This window comes from Mesoplodon bidens (assembly GCF_964165515.1).
Source record: "Mesoplodon bidens genome assembly, chromosome: 8".
In the NCBI taxonomy this organism is placed as follows: domain Eukaryota; kingdom Metazoa; phylum Chordata; class Mammalia; order Artiodactyla; family Ziphiidae; genus Mesoplodon; species Mesoplodon bidens.
Window position 1 is genome coordinate 24810077 of NC_138165.1, and position 18209 is coordinate 24828285.

General features: G+C 41.8%; 1 protein-coding gene and 1 pseudogene across 7 annotated transcripts in view; both read left to right on the top strand.

The window, feature by feature from the left end:
• WIPF1 (WAS/WASL interacting protein family member 1) overlaps nt 1-4858 on the top strand; it is a 122992-nt gene extending 118134 nt beyond the window's left edge. For 5 of the 6 annotated variants that reach the window (XM_081242988.1, XM_081242987.1, XM_081242991.1 and 2 more), the window contains 2 exons: nt 463-514; nt 858-3499. In XM_081242988.1, coding sequence (XP_081099114.1) covers nt 463-514; nt 858-870 — 65 coding nt within the window. In that variant the 3' untranslated portion in view covers nt 871-3499. Of the gene's footprint in view, nt 1-462; nt 667-857; nt 3500-4620 lie in introns of those variants that run through there. The other variant, XR_014016551.1, reaches the window with a different exon arrangement.
• Nucleotides 4859-13069: 8211 nt separating this feature from the next.
• Nucleotides 13070-13844, top strand: LOC308621578 (MARCKS-related protein-like; annotated as a pseudogene). Its single transcript has one exon. The product of its transcript is annotated as an MARCKS-related protein-like (transcript).
• Nucleotides 13845-18209: the final 4365 nt, after the last annotated feature.

The window sequence follows — 18209 nt, forward strand, 5'->3', positions numbered from 1 at the left end:
TTTGAATAAGGTTCAAATGTACTATATATGATCCTGTTTTTGGAAGAAAAAAGGGAACTGTTTATATATGGAAAATATACACATAATGTTATTGGTTATCTCTGGGTGGTAAAAGCATTGGTGAATTTTTGTTTTTCTCATCCATATTTTCTCAATCTATAATATATATATTATATGTAGTGTATAATCACACATACTATGTGAAGAGAAAAAAAGTGACTTTTTAAAAACTTTAACTTCGCACAAGTACTTGGTAGCAGTGGTAGGTCATCCTTCTCTAGGAAAATTTGTTCAGATCCTTACTTGCTTCTTCCCTTCATTTCTCATGCACATGTGCAAGTCATTTACAGCCTTGATCATGGGGGGGCGGGTAGTGGGTTCTTTTGCAACCATTCTTAAGTTTTACAGTGAGAACATAAGCTTTCTAACCAAAATTTATATTTTGTCTATTTTTTCATCAAGGTGGATCCAACCGAAGAGAAAGGGGTGCCCCACCCCTTCCTCCTACCCCGAGGTGATCCTTGCCTGCTCTTCTCCACGCAAGCCCAAGAGCTCCTTCTGCTGTTGCTGTCCAAGTCGCACACCCTCCTTCTCTTGTCTTCCCTTGTCCCCTTCATGATGGCAATAGGGAAGAAGGGAGGTGATGTGGGAATGCGTGTGTGCAGGGTGGGTATGCAGTAAAGAAATGCACCTCGCTTTTTATATTGTGTATATTCTTAAAGCTATTGCTTGCTTCAGCTATAGCCTGTTGGCTGCTTTGGGGATCAATATAGGCTTTTGTGGCAAGTAGGCAGCAATGAATTGTGTCCCAGCTTTCAACCAATGAAATTCAAACATTCACTGCTTTTTTGCTACAGATCACGATATTAAGGTCCCTGAGAGCTGTTTGCTTCCATGCCTTTTTTGCATGTTTGGCCTCCTGTTTCCATGAACCACAGACCACCTAAGCAACTTGCTCATGTGAAATGTTTGCAGTTACAGGCTGTCCAATCTTCGGCGGTCTCGGACAGAGCTGTCCAATAGAAATATAATGTGAGCCACATATACAATTTTACAATTTCTAGTAGCCACATTAAAAAGGAAAATAGGTGAAATTAACTTTAATATATTTTATTTAACCGACATCCAAAATATCATTTCAGCCTGCAATCAATGTAACAATTTTAATGAGATCTTTTATATACTTTTTTTGGTACTAAGTCTTCAAAATCTGGTATGTATTTTACACTTAGAACACATCTCCATTCAGACTTGTCACACTGCAAATGGTCAATAGCCACACATGGTTGGTGGCTACCATGTTGGACAGCGCAGGTCCAGAAGATAGAGGCTAGTGCAAAAACCTCTTGTTTAAAAAACAAAAAAAGCAAGATGAGCTTTATCAATTCAAGAGGTAACTAAAAATAAAGTTAGGACCCAACACCTTGTTTGGCAAACAGCTTTCCTTAGATTTTGCTCCCTTATTTTCCCTCTTCCCTGGAAATCTGTATACAGATGTTGCTTCACAGTATCAAGGTCAGAAATTGATATAATAGGGTTTACAGTCATGTGGAATAAAGCCATTGGAAAGAAAATGAAAGCCAGTTGGGGCTCCAGGGCTTAGAAGCAGCTGCCTTGAGCTCATCTGTCGGTTGGCCTCCTGCCTTATGCATCGGAAGTGGCTTCATTCCTCTCCAGCCCAGCTTGCTCCTTAGGGCAGGAGGCTCATAGGCTCCATAGTTGTGGGGAAAGTCAGGGAAAGGTAGCAAATCAGAAATGTGGAAGAAGGGGACAGTTTTGAGTTGATGGACAAAACTCTAAAAGTCTAAATCTGATGATTATGGGGTTGAGAGAAAGAGACTGCTGCAGGAAATTGGAGGGAACTTGTTTTGAATCTTTCTGGGAGAATCATTTGCCTTGGATCTATGCAAATAAAGCTCCCCCAGAGGACATAGGGATGAGCCAGCCTTGCCCTTTTTGTATGGTTTTGTTTACAAAACTTTACTGGGACTTTTAAATCTAGCTATACACTTGGAAAAAAAGATTTCCATTTAGATGTTTTATATGGTTAATTACATTTAAAATTTACCATTACTTATTTTTTTAAAGTTCACGGCTATATATGTATATGTATATCTACCTAAACTCTGTATTATGGTTTCAGTGAATTGTTCCTGTATTACTGGGAGATGCTAACAAGAAATCAATCCAAAGAAAAATTTGAAAGAAGCATTCCTATTTATAGAATAAATGTTTCATTTATATAAAAGCAAAAGAACTTAGAGTTCTAATAATGGGATGTCTAATAACTTATGAAGTTGCCCATTTGAATCTGTTGTATTTTTATAACTTTCCTTGCCAAAGTCCTGGGCTTATTAAGTACATTAGAGAATTTTGGTTCCCCGCCCACCACCATTAATTTGTCTTTCATACGTTCACTTGGGGGCCTTTACCCAAAGAAAATCAAGAAACATAAAAGTGTAACAAGCTTGGCAAAGTATTTTCAAAAAAAGTTTTTAATCTCTAGTATTTTTGTAATATAGCAGCATCATTTTATTTTGAATTCTTTGATCAGATATCAATAGTTGGTAAAAATCCCTATGATAAAGCCTATTGACCCACTTCAGAAAAGATGGAGTTGGGCCTTCCTAGCAAATATGGCAGAGAAAAGTCTGACCCAAAGAAAATGGGTCTGAATTTTGTAAAGTGTAGTAAGTATGGCCAATTTCCTTATATATCCCAACTTTGCAGATACCATCCTAAGTTTGAAGCAGGATCACAGCTCAAAGTTGCTATTCATCCAGGATAGAGATGTTTTAAAATGTATTTTTTAAGTGAATATTCCATTAATACATGTACACTCTTTCTTTGAAAGTTAGAAACCTAATCACATCCCTAAGTGTGAATAAGTTCTATGCTAAAATCGCCAACTATGGCAGATCACAAAAATTAATAGTTACTTCTCTGAAACCAGAGCTTACATATGTTTTTTCCCCATAAAATTTCCAAATAAATGTATTCAAGATGCAATAGTTTCTTAATATTCACATATTTTATATTGAAATGTATTACAGTATTAAAATTCAGTGTTCAGTATTTATTTCAATATGCATTTTATTTAGTAAAAACCAAGAAAAATGTTTAATCCAGTGGTGCCTTACTTGGTGATTTGCAAAAAATTGACTTTTTATGTCTAAGTAGCAGATTATTTGCATATTTGTAAGAACTGTTAGGCCTTTATAGTTTAACTTGTAATACCAATTTTGTTATTTTAGTAGCAGAAATGTGATGACTGTTAAAGTGCCCAAAATTTTCTGGCATGAAATTAATTTTTCCCTATTTATAGTCAGGGGCTGTAAAGAAAGAAAATGTTTTTCATACCACTGCATTATGTGAACATGCACATTTTGGTACCTATGTCATCAGGGTAGTTTATATGGTGGGGTAGGACCTACCCTAGACATTTGTGTCTTTGTAAGTTAGCCAGACAATAAATAAATGCAGAATGATAAGACTGTCATCTGGTGGGTTTTATTTTAAGTACTCTCTATGCAAATATAAATAAATGAAAAAGCAAGTGTCTGTTTTCTGCTTTATACTCTGGTAAAGAAAGACAAACTCAAAAAAAAAAAGAAGAAGAAGGTCCACAAAGTAAGTAAATATTCAGCACATCCACCTTCTAATCCCCTTGATTTCCTGAGAACTTGCATTTTAGTCAAAATCTATAGTCTGCTTACTTGAGGCAAATGCTTCTTCTACTCTGAAGTAAATGATGGATGGTGGAAGCAATGGAAGATGTAATTACAAAGATTATCACTGACACTGATAAATAAGGAAAGGCCAATGGGAATTTAGGAGGCCTGATAGTTTTTCTGTTTTTGGGGGGTTTTTGGACAATTACTGTATTTCTAAAAAAAAAAAAAAAAAAAGATTTGCAAACTGAACTTAAACATTTGTAAAAACTGAGATTCTTAATTTATAGCTTCAAAAATTCAGTACTAAGCTCTACTACAATAACCTTTCTTTCTGGACACAAAAATTCTTGTTTAAAAACTCCACTGATCATTCCCATTGTGATCTCAGAGACACAGTAACCTACTTAAGTGCTTGAGATGGAAAAAGCACAGAGAAAACCTTAAGTTAGTTGTCTTTGACTTTTAAAATCCCTCTCCAATCTCCAGGTTAGTGTAGCTTCCTTCAGTCTTGGTAATCTTGACACTGACGCATAACTGACATTGACTTTTGCCCCTTTCCTCCTTGGGGACGCCACTGGAGGGCAGGCAGAAGCACAAGATATAATTTCCCCCACCTGGCTTCCTAGACAGGAATCAATTGTAAACATCTCTATTCCTTTCCTAACTGCTTTATCTCTTTTATTGGCTTTCCAACCTCACTCTGCTGCAACTATTCCCAACAAGCAATTAATTCACTTAGAGAATTTCTCAGGGTTCAAAAAAAGGTATCCAGAAGTGAATTCAGGTATACCAGAATTCTACATTAGGGACACATGCAATGGGGGAGGTGGTATGCATCTGCTGTTCCTTGTCTCTATGACTATGATGTCCTCTCTTCTCTTGGTCTAACTTACTCCTCAGTTTTCAAAATCTCATCTTTTGCTGACTGCTTGAATATATTTTTCAGGGACTTACTTTACCCACCTCAACATTACTGAGGGACTTCCCTCGTGGCGCAGTGGTTGAGAGTCTGCCTGCCGATACAGGGGACACAGGTTCGTGCCCCGGTCCAGGAAGATCCCACATGCCGTGGAGCGACTAGGCCCGTGAGCCATGGCCGCTGAGCCTGTGCATCTGGAGCCTGTGCTCAGCGACGGGAGAGGCCACAACAGTGAGAGGCCCGCGTACCGCAAAAAAAAAAAGAATCCACCTGCCAATGCAGGGAACACAGGTTCAATCCCTGGTCCAGGAAGATCCCACATGCCACGGAGCAAATAAGCCCGTGTGCCACAACTACTGAGCCTGCACTCTAGAGCCCACGAGCCACAGTTACTGAGCCCACGCCCCACAGCTACTGAAGCCCACGTGCCTAGAGCCTGTGCTCTGCAACAAGAGAAGCCACTGCAGTGAGAAGCCCACGCACCACAACGAAGAGTAGCCCCTGCTTGCCGCAACTAGAGAAAGCCCACATGCAGCAACAAAGACCCAACACAGCCAAAAATAAATTTAAAAAAGAAAAAAAAATTACTGAGACTTCATGCTGCTGTCCACGGCTATTTGTTAGTCCATGCTATGACTATATCACATTTATTCATTTCACTGTTGATGGAAATTTCAGGTTGTTTTCAGTCTATTTATTACAAATAATGCTGTTATAAATAATTGTATACTTGTCTCCTGGTATACATGTGCAAGAATTTTGCTAGTGTCTATAAGTGTGTAGGAATGGAATTGAAGGGTCAACTTTAATAGGTGATGCAGTGATTTCTACTGTGCTGCAGCATATGTGACATCCTCTTGCTCCATGTCTTTATGAACACTTGATTATCGGCAAGGTTTTTAGAGAAGTTTCTTTAGCATTTCTTTTTTTTTCTTTTTATAAATTTATTTATTTATTTTTATTTTTGGCTGTGTCAGGTCTTCATTGCTGCACGCGGGCTTTCTCTAGTTGTGGTGAGCAGGGGCTACTCTTCGTTGTGGTGCATGGGCTTCTCAATGCAGTGGCTTCTCTTGTTGCAGAGCATGGGCTCTAGTAGTTGTGGCACGCAGGCTCAGCAGTTGTGGCGCACAGGCTTAGTTGCTCTGTGGCATGCGGGATCTTCCCGGACCAGGGCTCGAACCCGTGTCCCCTGCATTGGCAGGCAGATTCTTAACCACTGTGCCACCAGGAAAGTCCCTCTTTAGCATTTCTTGTAAAGCTGGTTTGGTGGTGCTGAATTCTCTTAGCTTTTGCTAGTCTGTAAAGCTTTTGATTTTCTCCATAAAATCTGAACAAGAGCCTCGCTGGGTAGAGTATTCTTGGTTGCAGGTTTTTCCCTTTCATCACTTTAAATATATTCTTCCACTCCCTTCTGGCCTGTGGAGTTTCTGCTGAAAAATCAGCTGATAACCTTACAGGGATTCCCTTGTATGTTATTTGTTGCTTTCCCCTTGTTGCTTTTAGTATTTTCTCTGTGTTTAATTTTTGTCAACTTGATTAATATGGGTCTCGGTGTGTTCCTCCTTGGGTTTATCCTGTATGGGCCTCTCTGTGCTTCCTGGATTTGCGTGTTTCCTTTCCCATATTAGTGAAGTTTTTGGCTATTATCTCTTCAGTATTTTCTCAGGCCCTCTCTCTCTGTCTTCTTCTGGGACCCCTCTAATGCGAATGTTGGTACATTTAATGTTGTCCCAGAGTTCTCTTGGACTGTTCTCACTTCTTTTCATTCTTTTTTTCTTTATTCTGCTCCACAGCAGTGATTTCTACCAATCTGTCTTCCAACTCACTTATTTGTTGTTCTGCCTCATTTTTCTGCTTTGATTCCTTCTAGTGTGTTTTTCATTTCAGTTACTGTACTGCTCATCTCTATTTGCTCGTTCTTTAAAGCTTCTAGCTCTTTATGAAACATGTCTTGTATCCTCTCAGTTGGTGCCTCCATTCTTTTTCTGAGACCTTGGATCATGTCTACTATCATTACTCTGAATTCCTTTTCAGGTAGATTGCCTGTCTCCACTTCACTTAGTTGTTCTTCTGGGGTTTTATCTTGTTCCTTCATCTGGAACATATTTCTCTGCTATCTCATTTTGTCTAACTTTCTGTGTTTGTGGTCTCTCTTCCTCAGGCTGCAGGATTGTAATTCTTCTTGGTTCTCGTGTCTGTCCCCTGGAGGTTGAAGTTGGTCCAGGGGCTTGTGCAGGCTTGCTGGTGGGAGGGAGTGGTGCCTGCCCACTGGTGGGTGGAGGTGGGTCTTGTCGCTGTGGTGGGCAGAGCCATGTCAGGCAGCTGTTAACTCAGGATGACTTTAGGCAGCCTGTCTGCTGATGGGTGGGGCTGTGTTCCCACCCTGCTGGTTGTTTGGCCTGAGGTGTCCCAGCACTGGAGCCTGCAGGCTGTTGGGTGGGGCCAGGTCTCAGTGCCAAAATGGCAACCTCTGGGAGAGCTCACACCAATGAGTATTCCCTGGGGTGTCCGCCACCAGTGTCCTTGTCCCCTAGTGAGCCACACTTGACCCCCGCCTCCCCGGGAGACCCTCGAAGACTTGCAGGTAGGTCTGCCCCAGGCTCCTATGGTATCACGGCTTTGCCTTGGGTCCCAGTGCACATAAAACCTTGTGTGTGCTCTCCAAGAGTGGAATCTCTGTTTCCCCCTGTCCTGTGGAGCTCCTGCACTCAAACCCTGCCAGCCTTCAAAGCCAAATGCTCTAGGGGCTCCTCCTCCTGATGCCAGACCCCCAGGCTAGGGAGCCTGACATGGGGCTCAGAACTCTCATGCCTGTGGGAGAACCTCTGTGATATAATTGTTTTACAGTTTGTGGGTCACCCACCCAGGAGGTATGGGTTTTGATTACATTGCGAAAGCACCCCTCCTACTGTCTCCTTGTGGCGTCTTCTTTGTCTTTGGAAAGAATATCTGTTTTGATAGGTTTGAGTCTTTTTTGTTAATGGTTGTTCAGCAGTCAATTGTGATTTTGGTGTTTTCATGAGAGGAGGTGAGCTCACGTCCTTTTACCCACCATTGTGTCTCCAACTCTGATAGTTTTTTAAATTATCTGCTCTGTGTTTGTATACATACCTTACTATAGTATAATGGTTAAGAGATTAGGAATACCTGCTTTCACCTCTCCCTTCAAGTCACTTAATTGCTCTAAGCCTCAGTTTCCTTATCTAGAAAGTGAGAAACTATCTTATATTAATAAGTGCATTAAATGAGATAATGAATAATGATTTATTCTAAGCACTCAATAAGTGATGGCCACTATTAGTAGAAATAAATATTTATATAATGATCCCAAATTAACTGGAACCAAACTGACCAGAAGGGGATGAACTAGTGTACTATTTTTTTTATAACTATTTATTTTTGGCTGAGTTGGGTCTTCGTTGCTGCGTGTGGGCTTTCTCTAGTTGCGGCGAGCAGGGGCTACTCTTTGTTGCAGAGCACAGGCTTCTCATTGCAGTGGCTTCTCTTGTTGTGGAGCAGGGCTCAGGTACACGGGTTTCAGTAGTTGTGGCACGTGGGCTCAGTCATTGTGGCACACGGGCTTGGTTGCTCCGCGGCATGTGGGATCTTCCTGGACCAGGGATCGAACCCATGTCCCCTGCATTGGCAGGCGGATTCTCAACCACTGCACCACCAGGGAAGTCCCTAACTAGTGTACTTTTAAAGGAAAGGGGCAATAGCAGAAAAAATATCTGTATCAGAAATGTAAAGCAAACTCTAGACAGAGGTCACTTGACGTGCTGTCAGTCCCTCACACCTCATGGGCCTGGGAAATGAACATTCCTATTGCTTCAGTAATCAAAGAAACTATTAGATTCAATTTGAAATCATAGAAGGTAAGACTTGGAATCAATCTCATATATAGGGCAGCCTTAGACTTTACGATCCACAGTGGAACACTTTTGAAAGTGGAAGGGAATGCTAATCATAGTCACCTTGGTACAGCTGGTATAAATCAGGGCTGCCTTGGCAAACTGGGCCATGTGGTCACCCCACTCAGAGGTCATCAACTCCAGTCCTCTGATCTTACAGATGGGTAATTTAAGACCCCAAGTTATATACTACCGATGGCTAAGCAGCATAACTCTGCACCACACCACACTCCCTTCTTTATAATCCTTCCTACCTCTAGGTAAAGTCTCTGTTTCATGTGTCTTTCACATTTGCTGGAAAGAAAGGTCAAATGACAAGTTACAGAGTCAGAGAATGAACCCTGGACACACAAACTTGGATCTGAATCCTAGCTCTGCCGCTTGCTCCCTGGAAGGCCACCGACAAGTTATTTTAGTCCTGAGATCTAGTTTTCCTCCACTGCAAAATGGTTACAAGGCTTAAATAAATATACAGACATCAGCAAAATATCTGGCATATGTCAGGCACTCAGTGAAAGTTCCATTTCCTAATCTTTTTGCTGTCAAACCCAGGCCATATTCAGGAAGGAATTTTCAGTGCATTCAAAAGAGTCTGATAAAATTTAATTACAGAATTCTTAGGAATAAAAAATGCTTTCAAAACTGTCCTTATCTGTTCAAACTGGAACCATTCATTTGGTTCATTCATCCATTCAAGAAATTTTTATTGAGCACTTACAGCTACACCACAATCAAACCAATGTCCCCACCATAATTCTACCAGTCAAATGGTCTCTGAGAGACAGTTAAGGAGGCCAGCATTCCTGTTCCCACCAGGCACGGGTGTTACTTCAGTCACCCAAGCAACAGAGGACTTTCTATTAAGGCGGGAAGTGAATACTTTATTTTCCCCCTCTAAGTAATTATTTGGTTTCTTTTCTCCTTAAACTCAGTGGGTAAATTACATTGATTGATTTTTTCTTTTAATTCTTAAACCTACAGGAAAATTGGAAAAAAGAAAAGGACTGTATTTTTTTAAAGTTTTGATGGCCAATAAATGATGGGGGTTTTTTGTTGTTGTTTTTGATTAATTTGAAAAGTCAACTCAAGGATTCCCAGTTCCCTAAGCATTCCAATTAACTGAAGGCTTCCTGGATGCATAATTTACAGTGGCCCCTTCTCTGCTGTCTTCCCTACAACCCGGCTTCCCTCCACTCTGAGCACTTGTCACTTAATGTCTATCTCTGGAGCTACATTTAGCATATACATGTGTCTCTTACTGGTAAATGTTTGGAAATGCCCCACCCGTCAACGTTCTATCACAAATCCCTTTGTCTTAAAATGTTGCTTCCAGTATTACAAAGGCACAGTTACAGGAAGCTAATGAAACCAGCTTTGTGACCTTTACTTGCAAGGACTGATCCCTTCTAGTCACTCACTTTTATATCAAATATTTAAATTTATGATTGTATGGGGTTTTTTTTTAACAACAGAGCACCCTAAATTGTCTAAAGCTTCAGGCCTCACAAAACCTGGATCTGTCCTTGCATTATGGCCCTCCGTAGCTTCTGATGCAGAACCTGAACAAAGTGGATGTCTTAAAAACTTTAAGCCACCAGCTTTCCGTAAGAGTGACATGAGAATCCCAGATAAATATGAGACAGCAAAAGTGTTTGCCTCCTCTCTACTCATAGAGTAGCCTATAGATATCAATATTTCTAAAATCATTCAGTCATTGCACTGCCCACATTGCATTAGAGTCAGTTAAAGGCCCCACAACGTCACCTATCCAGGAAAACATGTTTGACTTTTTTTTTTTTTGCGGTACACGGGCCTCTCACTGCTGCGGCCTCTCCTGCTGCAGAGCACAGGCCCTGGACGCGCAGGCCCAGCGGCCATGGCCCACGGGCCCAGCCGCTCTGCGGCACGTGGGATCCTCCTGGACCGGGGCACGAACCCACGTCCCCCGCATCGGCAGGCGGACTCCCAACCACTGCGCCATCAGGGAAGCCCCCATGTTCGACTTTTGAGGTGCGTGGGAAACAAGTCTGGATGTTATTAGATATCAAGCTCAAATTTAACTTAAATCTTGACCAGGAAGATGCCTGTCAGAATACCTGTAATACCCATCATGGACTTAACACAAATGTGTTTTAGTCAAGAGTAATTCCCACGCTTTTCCTGTTTTCTGTTTTCTTAAGTTAGTAAGTTAAAGGTCACCTGTCAAAATGCTATCTGTTTCAGATAGGTCCCTGAAACAAATAGCAGCAGATAATTGAGAAAACCCTAATGCTTTATGGGACTATTGTATTCCCCTAAGTGCATTTTCACATTTATTCATTTAAATCATCAACAAACACTGATAAACTATGATTTACTGGACTTCCCTAGTGGCGCAGTGGTTAAGAATCTGCCTGCCAATGCAGGGGACACGGGTTTGAGCCCTGGTCCGGGAAGATCCCACATGCCACGTGCACCAAAACTACCGAGCCTGTGCTCTACAGCCCGTGAGCCACAACTACTGAGCCTGCATGCTGCAACTACTGAAGCCTGTGTGCTGCAACTACTGAAACCCGCACGCCTAGAGCCCATGCTCTGCAACGAGAAGCCACCGCAATGAGAAGCCCGCGCACCGCAACAAAGAGTAGCCCCCGCTCACCTCAACTAGAGAAAGCCCACACACAGCAATGAAGATCCAACGTGGCCAAAAATAAATTAATTTTTTTTAAACTATGATTTATTAATAAGCATTGGAAATACAAAGATCTGCATCGTACAATAGGAAATACTAGTCCTAGAACCAAAGAGGTGAGTTTAAATCTAGATCCAACAAGAACTTCAGCCAGTAGGCACAACCTCATTCTACCACTGGTTCTGGAATGCTCCTCACAGCTAACACAGGTCTGTTTGGTTGGCTGTGTGCATGAAAGGAAAATTCCCCCTTGATGCTTACTGTTTAGATGTACTCTTGGAGACAAAAGCATGGATAGGTCCCAATGAAGCCACCGTGGAAAAATGGAAAAACTTAGCTAACACAGTGGTGTAAACATGGTAAGTTTATACCATCAAGACACTCTTCTTAATTTACTTATCTGGATGATGACACTTATCTATTGTCTTTATTTTTCATATAACTACTACAAATTATTGATCATCTACTATGTACTACAAAGCGTGCTAAGGTCTTTGCAAATATTACATGTTATTTGCAAATATTACGTATGTTATTATGAACCTCTGTGACTTTACATGTGGTAAAATCAAAATTAGAAATTTACCTCAAGCCACTTATCTTGAATGGATCCAGAAGTCAAACTCAAGGCTGAGTAAATAAGTTTGAATGAGGAGACATAATATCATTGTCCACTTTTTCTTTGCCAGTTTTAAAAAATACTTATACTTCAGAGAAGCAAGGACAGTTTAATAAGCCAAAGCAAGGGAAGACCTAATCTTAGAAAAAAGACAGACTCAAGCAAACACCTCGACCCTCCTCACTCCACTCCACAGTGTGGCACTGTATCTAGGGTGGTCAGGACCTGGGTAAAAACTTGAGTTAAAGACTTAGAGGCAGCCCAGGACATAGTCCAGGTGGGGCGGTGGCAGCCACTGTTGGTGCTCAGTCAAAGCAGCACTCCAGAAGCAGATCAAACTTCTGACAGCAACGTGGCTGTCCAGATTTTCCACAGCTGCCTCACCGCATGCCCCAGCCCAAGCTGAGCCAATGCTCTGGCCCTGCTCCAGTCCCTCTCACTCCACGGCAGCACAGCACTAGATCTGGGGCAGCGAAGACCAGGGAAAAGATGCAACCATGGGCTGCATCGAGCAGAGCTGCAGACTTCTACACAGGCAACACACTGGTCCTCTACAACAGCACAAGCCCCACTTGCTTCAGCACTCCCCTCCTCTGGGGCAGAGGTCCCAGTGCGGGAGAAGGAAAAATACACACTTAAAGGGAACGGAGCCAATGCAATCCTGACCCTCAGGGCTCCTGCTCCAGCAACTAGGGATCAGACCCCGCCCCTGAGAGGACGAGGACAGCCAGCGAGCAGAGAGGAAGTCCCACCTCAAGCTGTGCACAGGCTCTAGCTCCTCCACCACCGGCCACACTCCCGACCAAGGTGACAGCAGCCAGCTGCCTGGGGAAAGCCGTGACTGGCGTCCACAGAACTTCCAGCCTTCCCACCAAAGGCACCGGGCACATGCGCTCTACACAGGGAGGCTCCCACGTGAGGACACCTCTGTAAGACCACAACAGGTAACGGTTTACCTGAATTCGTAGACAGAGAAAGTTAAGTAAAATGAAAAGGAAGAGGAACTACTCTCAATTGAAGGAACAAGAGAAAACCCAGAAAAAAGAATGAAACAGAAATAAACAATTTACCAGATAAAAAATTCAAAACAGCGTGGCATTCTGGCACAGAGTGCGGCCGGCACAGCTAGTGGCGGGGGGCATGGAGTGGGGCCCCCTCCCTCAGCCACGAGTCCCACCCCATCCCCGCCCCCGTCGGTGAGGCCCACCTGACCGAACTATCTCCTGTGGCACAAACCCAGGGTGGCTCCAGGCGCCCCTCCAGCAGAACCCCACCATGGGCAGCCAGAGCTCCAAGGCTCCCCAGGGCAATGTAACCGCCAAGCAGGCAGCAGGCACTTCCCCCGCAAAGGTAAATGGACAGGAGAACGGCCACGAGAACGGCTGCGTGAAAAGCAGTGGAGACACCCCCCAAAGGTGAAGGGGAGTCGCCCCCTCCCCCATGAATGGAACAGAGGGGGCAGCTGGGGCCACTGGCATTGCCATCAAGCCAGCACCCCCTGGCCAGGGCACTGTAGCCAAGGGGGAGGAGACCCCCAAGAAGATGAAGACATTCTCTCTCAAGAAGCCTTCCAAAGTGAGTGGCCTGGCCTTCAGGAGAAATCGGAAGCCGGAGGGGATGATCTGTCTGCCTCGTCACCCACAGAGGAAGGGCAGGAGCAGGGTGGGGTCAGTGCCTGCAGTGAGGAAGGCACTGCCCAGGGAGGGAAGGCTGCTGCTACCCGAGAGCCAGGAGCCCCAGGCCAAAGGGGCAGAGGCTGGTGCTGCCTCCAAGGGAGGAGACACAGAAGAGGCAGGGCCCCAGGCACAGAGCCATCCACTGCTCGGGCCGGAGAGCGGCCCTACACCAGCGGGCAGGCAGAATGAGTAGCTGGGTGGGGGCAGGTGGGAGATCTCTAAGCTGCAGAAACTGTGCTGTCCTTGTGGTCACTGCCTGGATCTGGTGCCCTGGCTGCCTTCCTGTGCCCAGAAGGGAAGGGGCTGTTGCCCCCTAGCCACATTCCCTCTCCTCCTCTCCCTCTTGTGGATTCTCCCATCATCCATCTGGTCTTCCTCTTAAGGCCAGTTGAAGATGGTCCCTTGCAGTTTCCTAAGTTAGGTGAGTGATGTGAAATGCTCCTGCCCCTGGCCCTACCTCCTTCCCTGTCCCCATCCATGAAGAAGGCAATTGCTGGTTTTCGTCCCCAATTCTTTTCTAGGCGTTTTTTTTTTACTCCCCAAATCCCTAGGCCAGAGGTGGGGGTGCCTACACTCCCAAACCCTGAGTGTCCAGCCTTCCCCTGCTGAGTTTGTAATCTCTTGTGCTGTGCCTAGTGGCCCCTGGGCTGGGGAGGACACTGCCCCTGTCTGGGTTTTTATAAATGCCTTACTCAAGTTCAAACCTCCAGCTTGTGAATCAACTGTCTCTTTTTTGACTTGGTAAGCACGTATTAAGCTTTGGGGTGGTGGGGAGGTCTGTAATGTGAAAGAACTTCTTGTCTTTTTTTTTCCCCTCCCAGTGTTGTAAATGACTTTTAATGGCCAAACTCCAGATGTGTACTTCTTTTTTTTCTAACTGCTAAAACCATTTTCTTCCACCTGGTTTTACTGTAACGTTTGGAAAAGGAATATATGTCGTCCCTTTAAAAAAAAAAGTTCAAAACATTAGTAATAAAAATGCTAATCGAATTATGGAAGAGAATTGATCTAAACATAGATCATTTTAACAGGGAACTAGAAAATATAAAAGACCCAATCAAAAATAGATAATTCAATATATGAAATAAAAAACACTCTAGAAGCTATGAATGTCAGACTAAATGACACAGAAAAACATATAAGTGATTTGGAAGATAAAATAATGAAAATCACCCAATCAGAATAGCAGAAAGAAAAACAAATGAAGAAGAAAAGAAACAAAAGTAACATATAAGATCTCTGGAATAATATTAAACCCACCAACATTCACACTATAGGGGTTCCAGAATAAGAGAGAGAAGGGTATAGAAAATGTATTTGAAGACATTATGGCTGAAAACTTCCTAAAACTAAAGAAGGAAACATATATCTAGTTACAGGAGACACAGAGGGTCCCAAACAAGATGATACCAAATAGACCCACATCAAGACATATCATAATTAAAATGGCAAAAATTAAAGATAAAGAGAATTCTAAAGGGAGCAAAAGAAAACCAAAGAGTCACGTACAAGGGAATTTCCATAAGGTTATCAGCTGATTTCTCTACAGACACTTTGCAGGCCAGAAGGGAGTGGCATGATATATTCAAACTCCTGAAAGGGAAAAACCTGCAACCTAGCATACTCTACCCAGCAAGATTATCCTTTAGAATAGAAGGAGAGATAAAGAACTTCTCAGACAAGCAGAAACTAAAAGAATTCAGCAATACTAAACCTACCCTAAAAGAAACCTTGAAGGATCTTCTCTAAATAGAAAAGAAGAATCTAGAGGAAAGGGTAAATCCCATTAGGAAAGGCAGATATATAGCAAGAATTGAAGATTACTTGAATAAGCCAGTATGTAGATTATAACACAAAAAATTGTAAAAGCAACTATAACTACAACAAACTGTTAAAGGGATAAGCATGAAGATGACATTAAAAAAAAAACAAAATGTGCGGGAGGAGAGTAAAAAATGTAGATGTTTTAGAATGTGTTTGAACTTAAATGACCATAAGTTTAAATCAAGTAGATATAATTATGGGTCAACATATATGAACCCCATGGTAACCACAAATGAAAAACCTACAAGGGATACACAAAAAACAAAAAGAAAGGAACAGAAGCGTACTACTGAAGAAATTCATCAAACCACAAGGGAAAAAACAAAAAGAAGAAGAAATGAACAGAAAAGAACTATAAAAACAAGTGGAAAACAAATAATAAAATGGCAATAAGTACATTCCTATCAACAATTACTTTAAATATCAACAGACTAAATGCTCCAATCAAAAGACATATGGTGGGCTTCCCTGGTGGCACAGTGGTTGAGAGTCTGCCGGCCGACGCAGGGGACATGGGTTCGTGACCCAGTCTGAGAAGATCCCACATGCCACGGAGTGGCTAGGCCCATGATCCATGGCCACTGAGCCTGTGCATCCGGAGCCTGTGCTCTGCAATGGGAGAGGCCACAACAGTGAGAGGCCCACGTACCGCAAAAAAAAAAAAAAAAAAAAAAAAAATACATATGATGTCTGACTGGATTAAAAAAAAAAAAAGACCCTTCAACATGTTGCCTACAAGAGACTTACTTCAGGGCTAAAGACACACATAGACTGAAAGTGAGGGGATGGAAAAAGATATTTCACACGAATGGAAATGACAAGAAAGCAGGGGTAGCAATACTCATAACAGACAAAATAGACTTTAAAACAAAGGCTATAACAAAAGACAAAGAAGAGCATTATATAATGATAAAGGGATCAATACAAGAAGAGGACATTACACTTCTTAACATATATGCACCCAATATAGGAGCACCTAAAGCAAATATTAACAGACATAAAGGGAGAAACTGACAATAATACAATAATAGTAGGGGACTTTAACAGTCCACTTACACCAATGAACAGATCATCCAGACAGAACATCAATAACGCAACAGTGCTTAAATGGCACAACAGACCAGTTGGCAGGGAGATCAGCTCGGTGCTTTGTGACCACTTAGAGGGGTGGGATAGGGAGGGTGGGAGGGAGGGAGACGCAAGAGGGAAGAGATATGGGGATATATGTATATGTGTAACTGTATCACTTTGTTATAAAGCAGAAACTAACACACCACTGTAAAGCAATTACACTCCAATAAAGATGTTAAAAAAAATGGAGGGGTACTTAAGCAAAATAAAAACAATTCGATAAAAAAAAAAAATAGACCAGTTGGATTGAACAGATTTATCTAGAAGACATTTCATCCCCAAACACAGAATACACAATCTTTTCAACTGCACATGCAATGTTCTCCAAGATAGACCACATACTACCCTGAAGAACATACTGGGATACTAGGGCACAAAACAAGCCTCAACAAATTTAAGAGGATAGAAATTATATCAAGCATTTTTTCTGACTATAATGGTATGAAACTAGAAATCAACTACATAAAGAAAAATGGAAAAAGAATAAACATGTGGGGACTAAACTACATGCTACTAAAAAACCAATGGGTCAATGAAATCAAAGAGGAAATCAGAAAATACCCCAAGACAAATGAAAATGGAAACACAGCTTTTTAAAATCTATGAGATGTAGCAAAAGCAGTTCTAAGAGGAAAGTTTATAGCAATACAGGCCTTCCTAAATAAACAGGAAAAATCTCAAATAATCAACCTAAACTACCACCTAAAAGAATTAGAAAAATAAAAAACAAAGCCCAAAGTCAGCAAAAGGAAGGAAATAATAAAGATCAGAGAGGAAATAAATAAACAGAGATAGAAAACAATAGAAAAGATCAGTGAAACCAAGACCTGGGTTTTTGAAAAGATAAACAAAATCGAAAAACCTTTAGCCAGGCTCACCAGGAAGAAAAGAGGACTCAAACAGAATAAGAAGAGAAATTACAACCGATACTACAGAGATATAAAAAATCATAACAGAATACTACGAACAGTTACATGCCGACAAATGGGACAACCTAGAAGAAAGGGACATATTTCTAGAAACGTATGGCTTGCCAAGACTGAATCAAGAAGAAACAGACAATTTGAACATACTGATCACTAGAAGTGAAATTGAATTTGTAATTCAAAAACTCCCAGCAAACAAAAGTCCAGGATGGGACAGCATCAGAGGTAATTCCACCAAAACATAAAGAAGAACTAACACCTATCCTTCTCAAACTATTCCAAAAAAATGGAAGAGTATGGAGCACACCCAAATTCATTCCATGAGGCCACTGTTACCCTGATACCAAAACCAAACACACTACAAAAAAAGAAAATTACTGGCTAATATCTCTGATGAATATAGATGCAAAAATCCTCAACTAAATATTAGCAAACTGAATCCAACAATACGTAAAAAGGATCATACACCACGATCAACTTAGATTTCTCCCAAATCAATCAACCTGATGTACCACAATAACAAAAGGAAGGACAAAAATCACATGATCATCTCAATAGACAAGAAAAAGCATTTGACAAAACCCAACATCCATTCATGATAAAAACTCTCATCAAAGTGGGTATAACAGGAGCATATCTCAAAATAATAAAGGCTATTTACAACAAAGCCACAACCAACATCATACACAATGATGAAAAGATGATAGCCTTCCCACTAAACTCAGGAACAACACAAGGATGCCCACTCTCACCACTTCTTTTTAACATAGAATTGGAAGTCCTAGCCACAACAATCAAACATGAAAAAGAAATAAAAGGTTTCCAAATTGGAAGGGAAAAAAGTAAAGCTGTCACTAT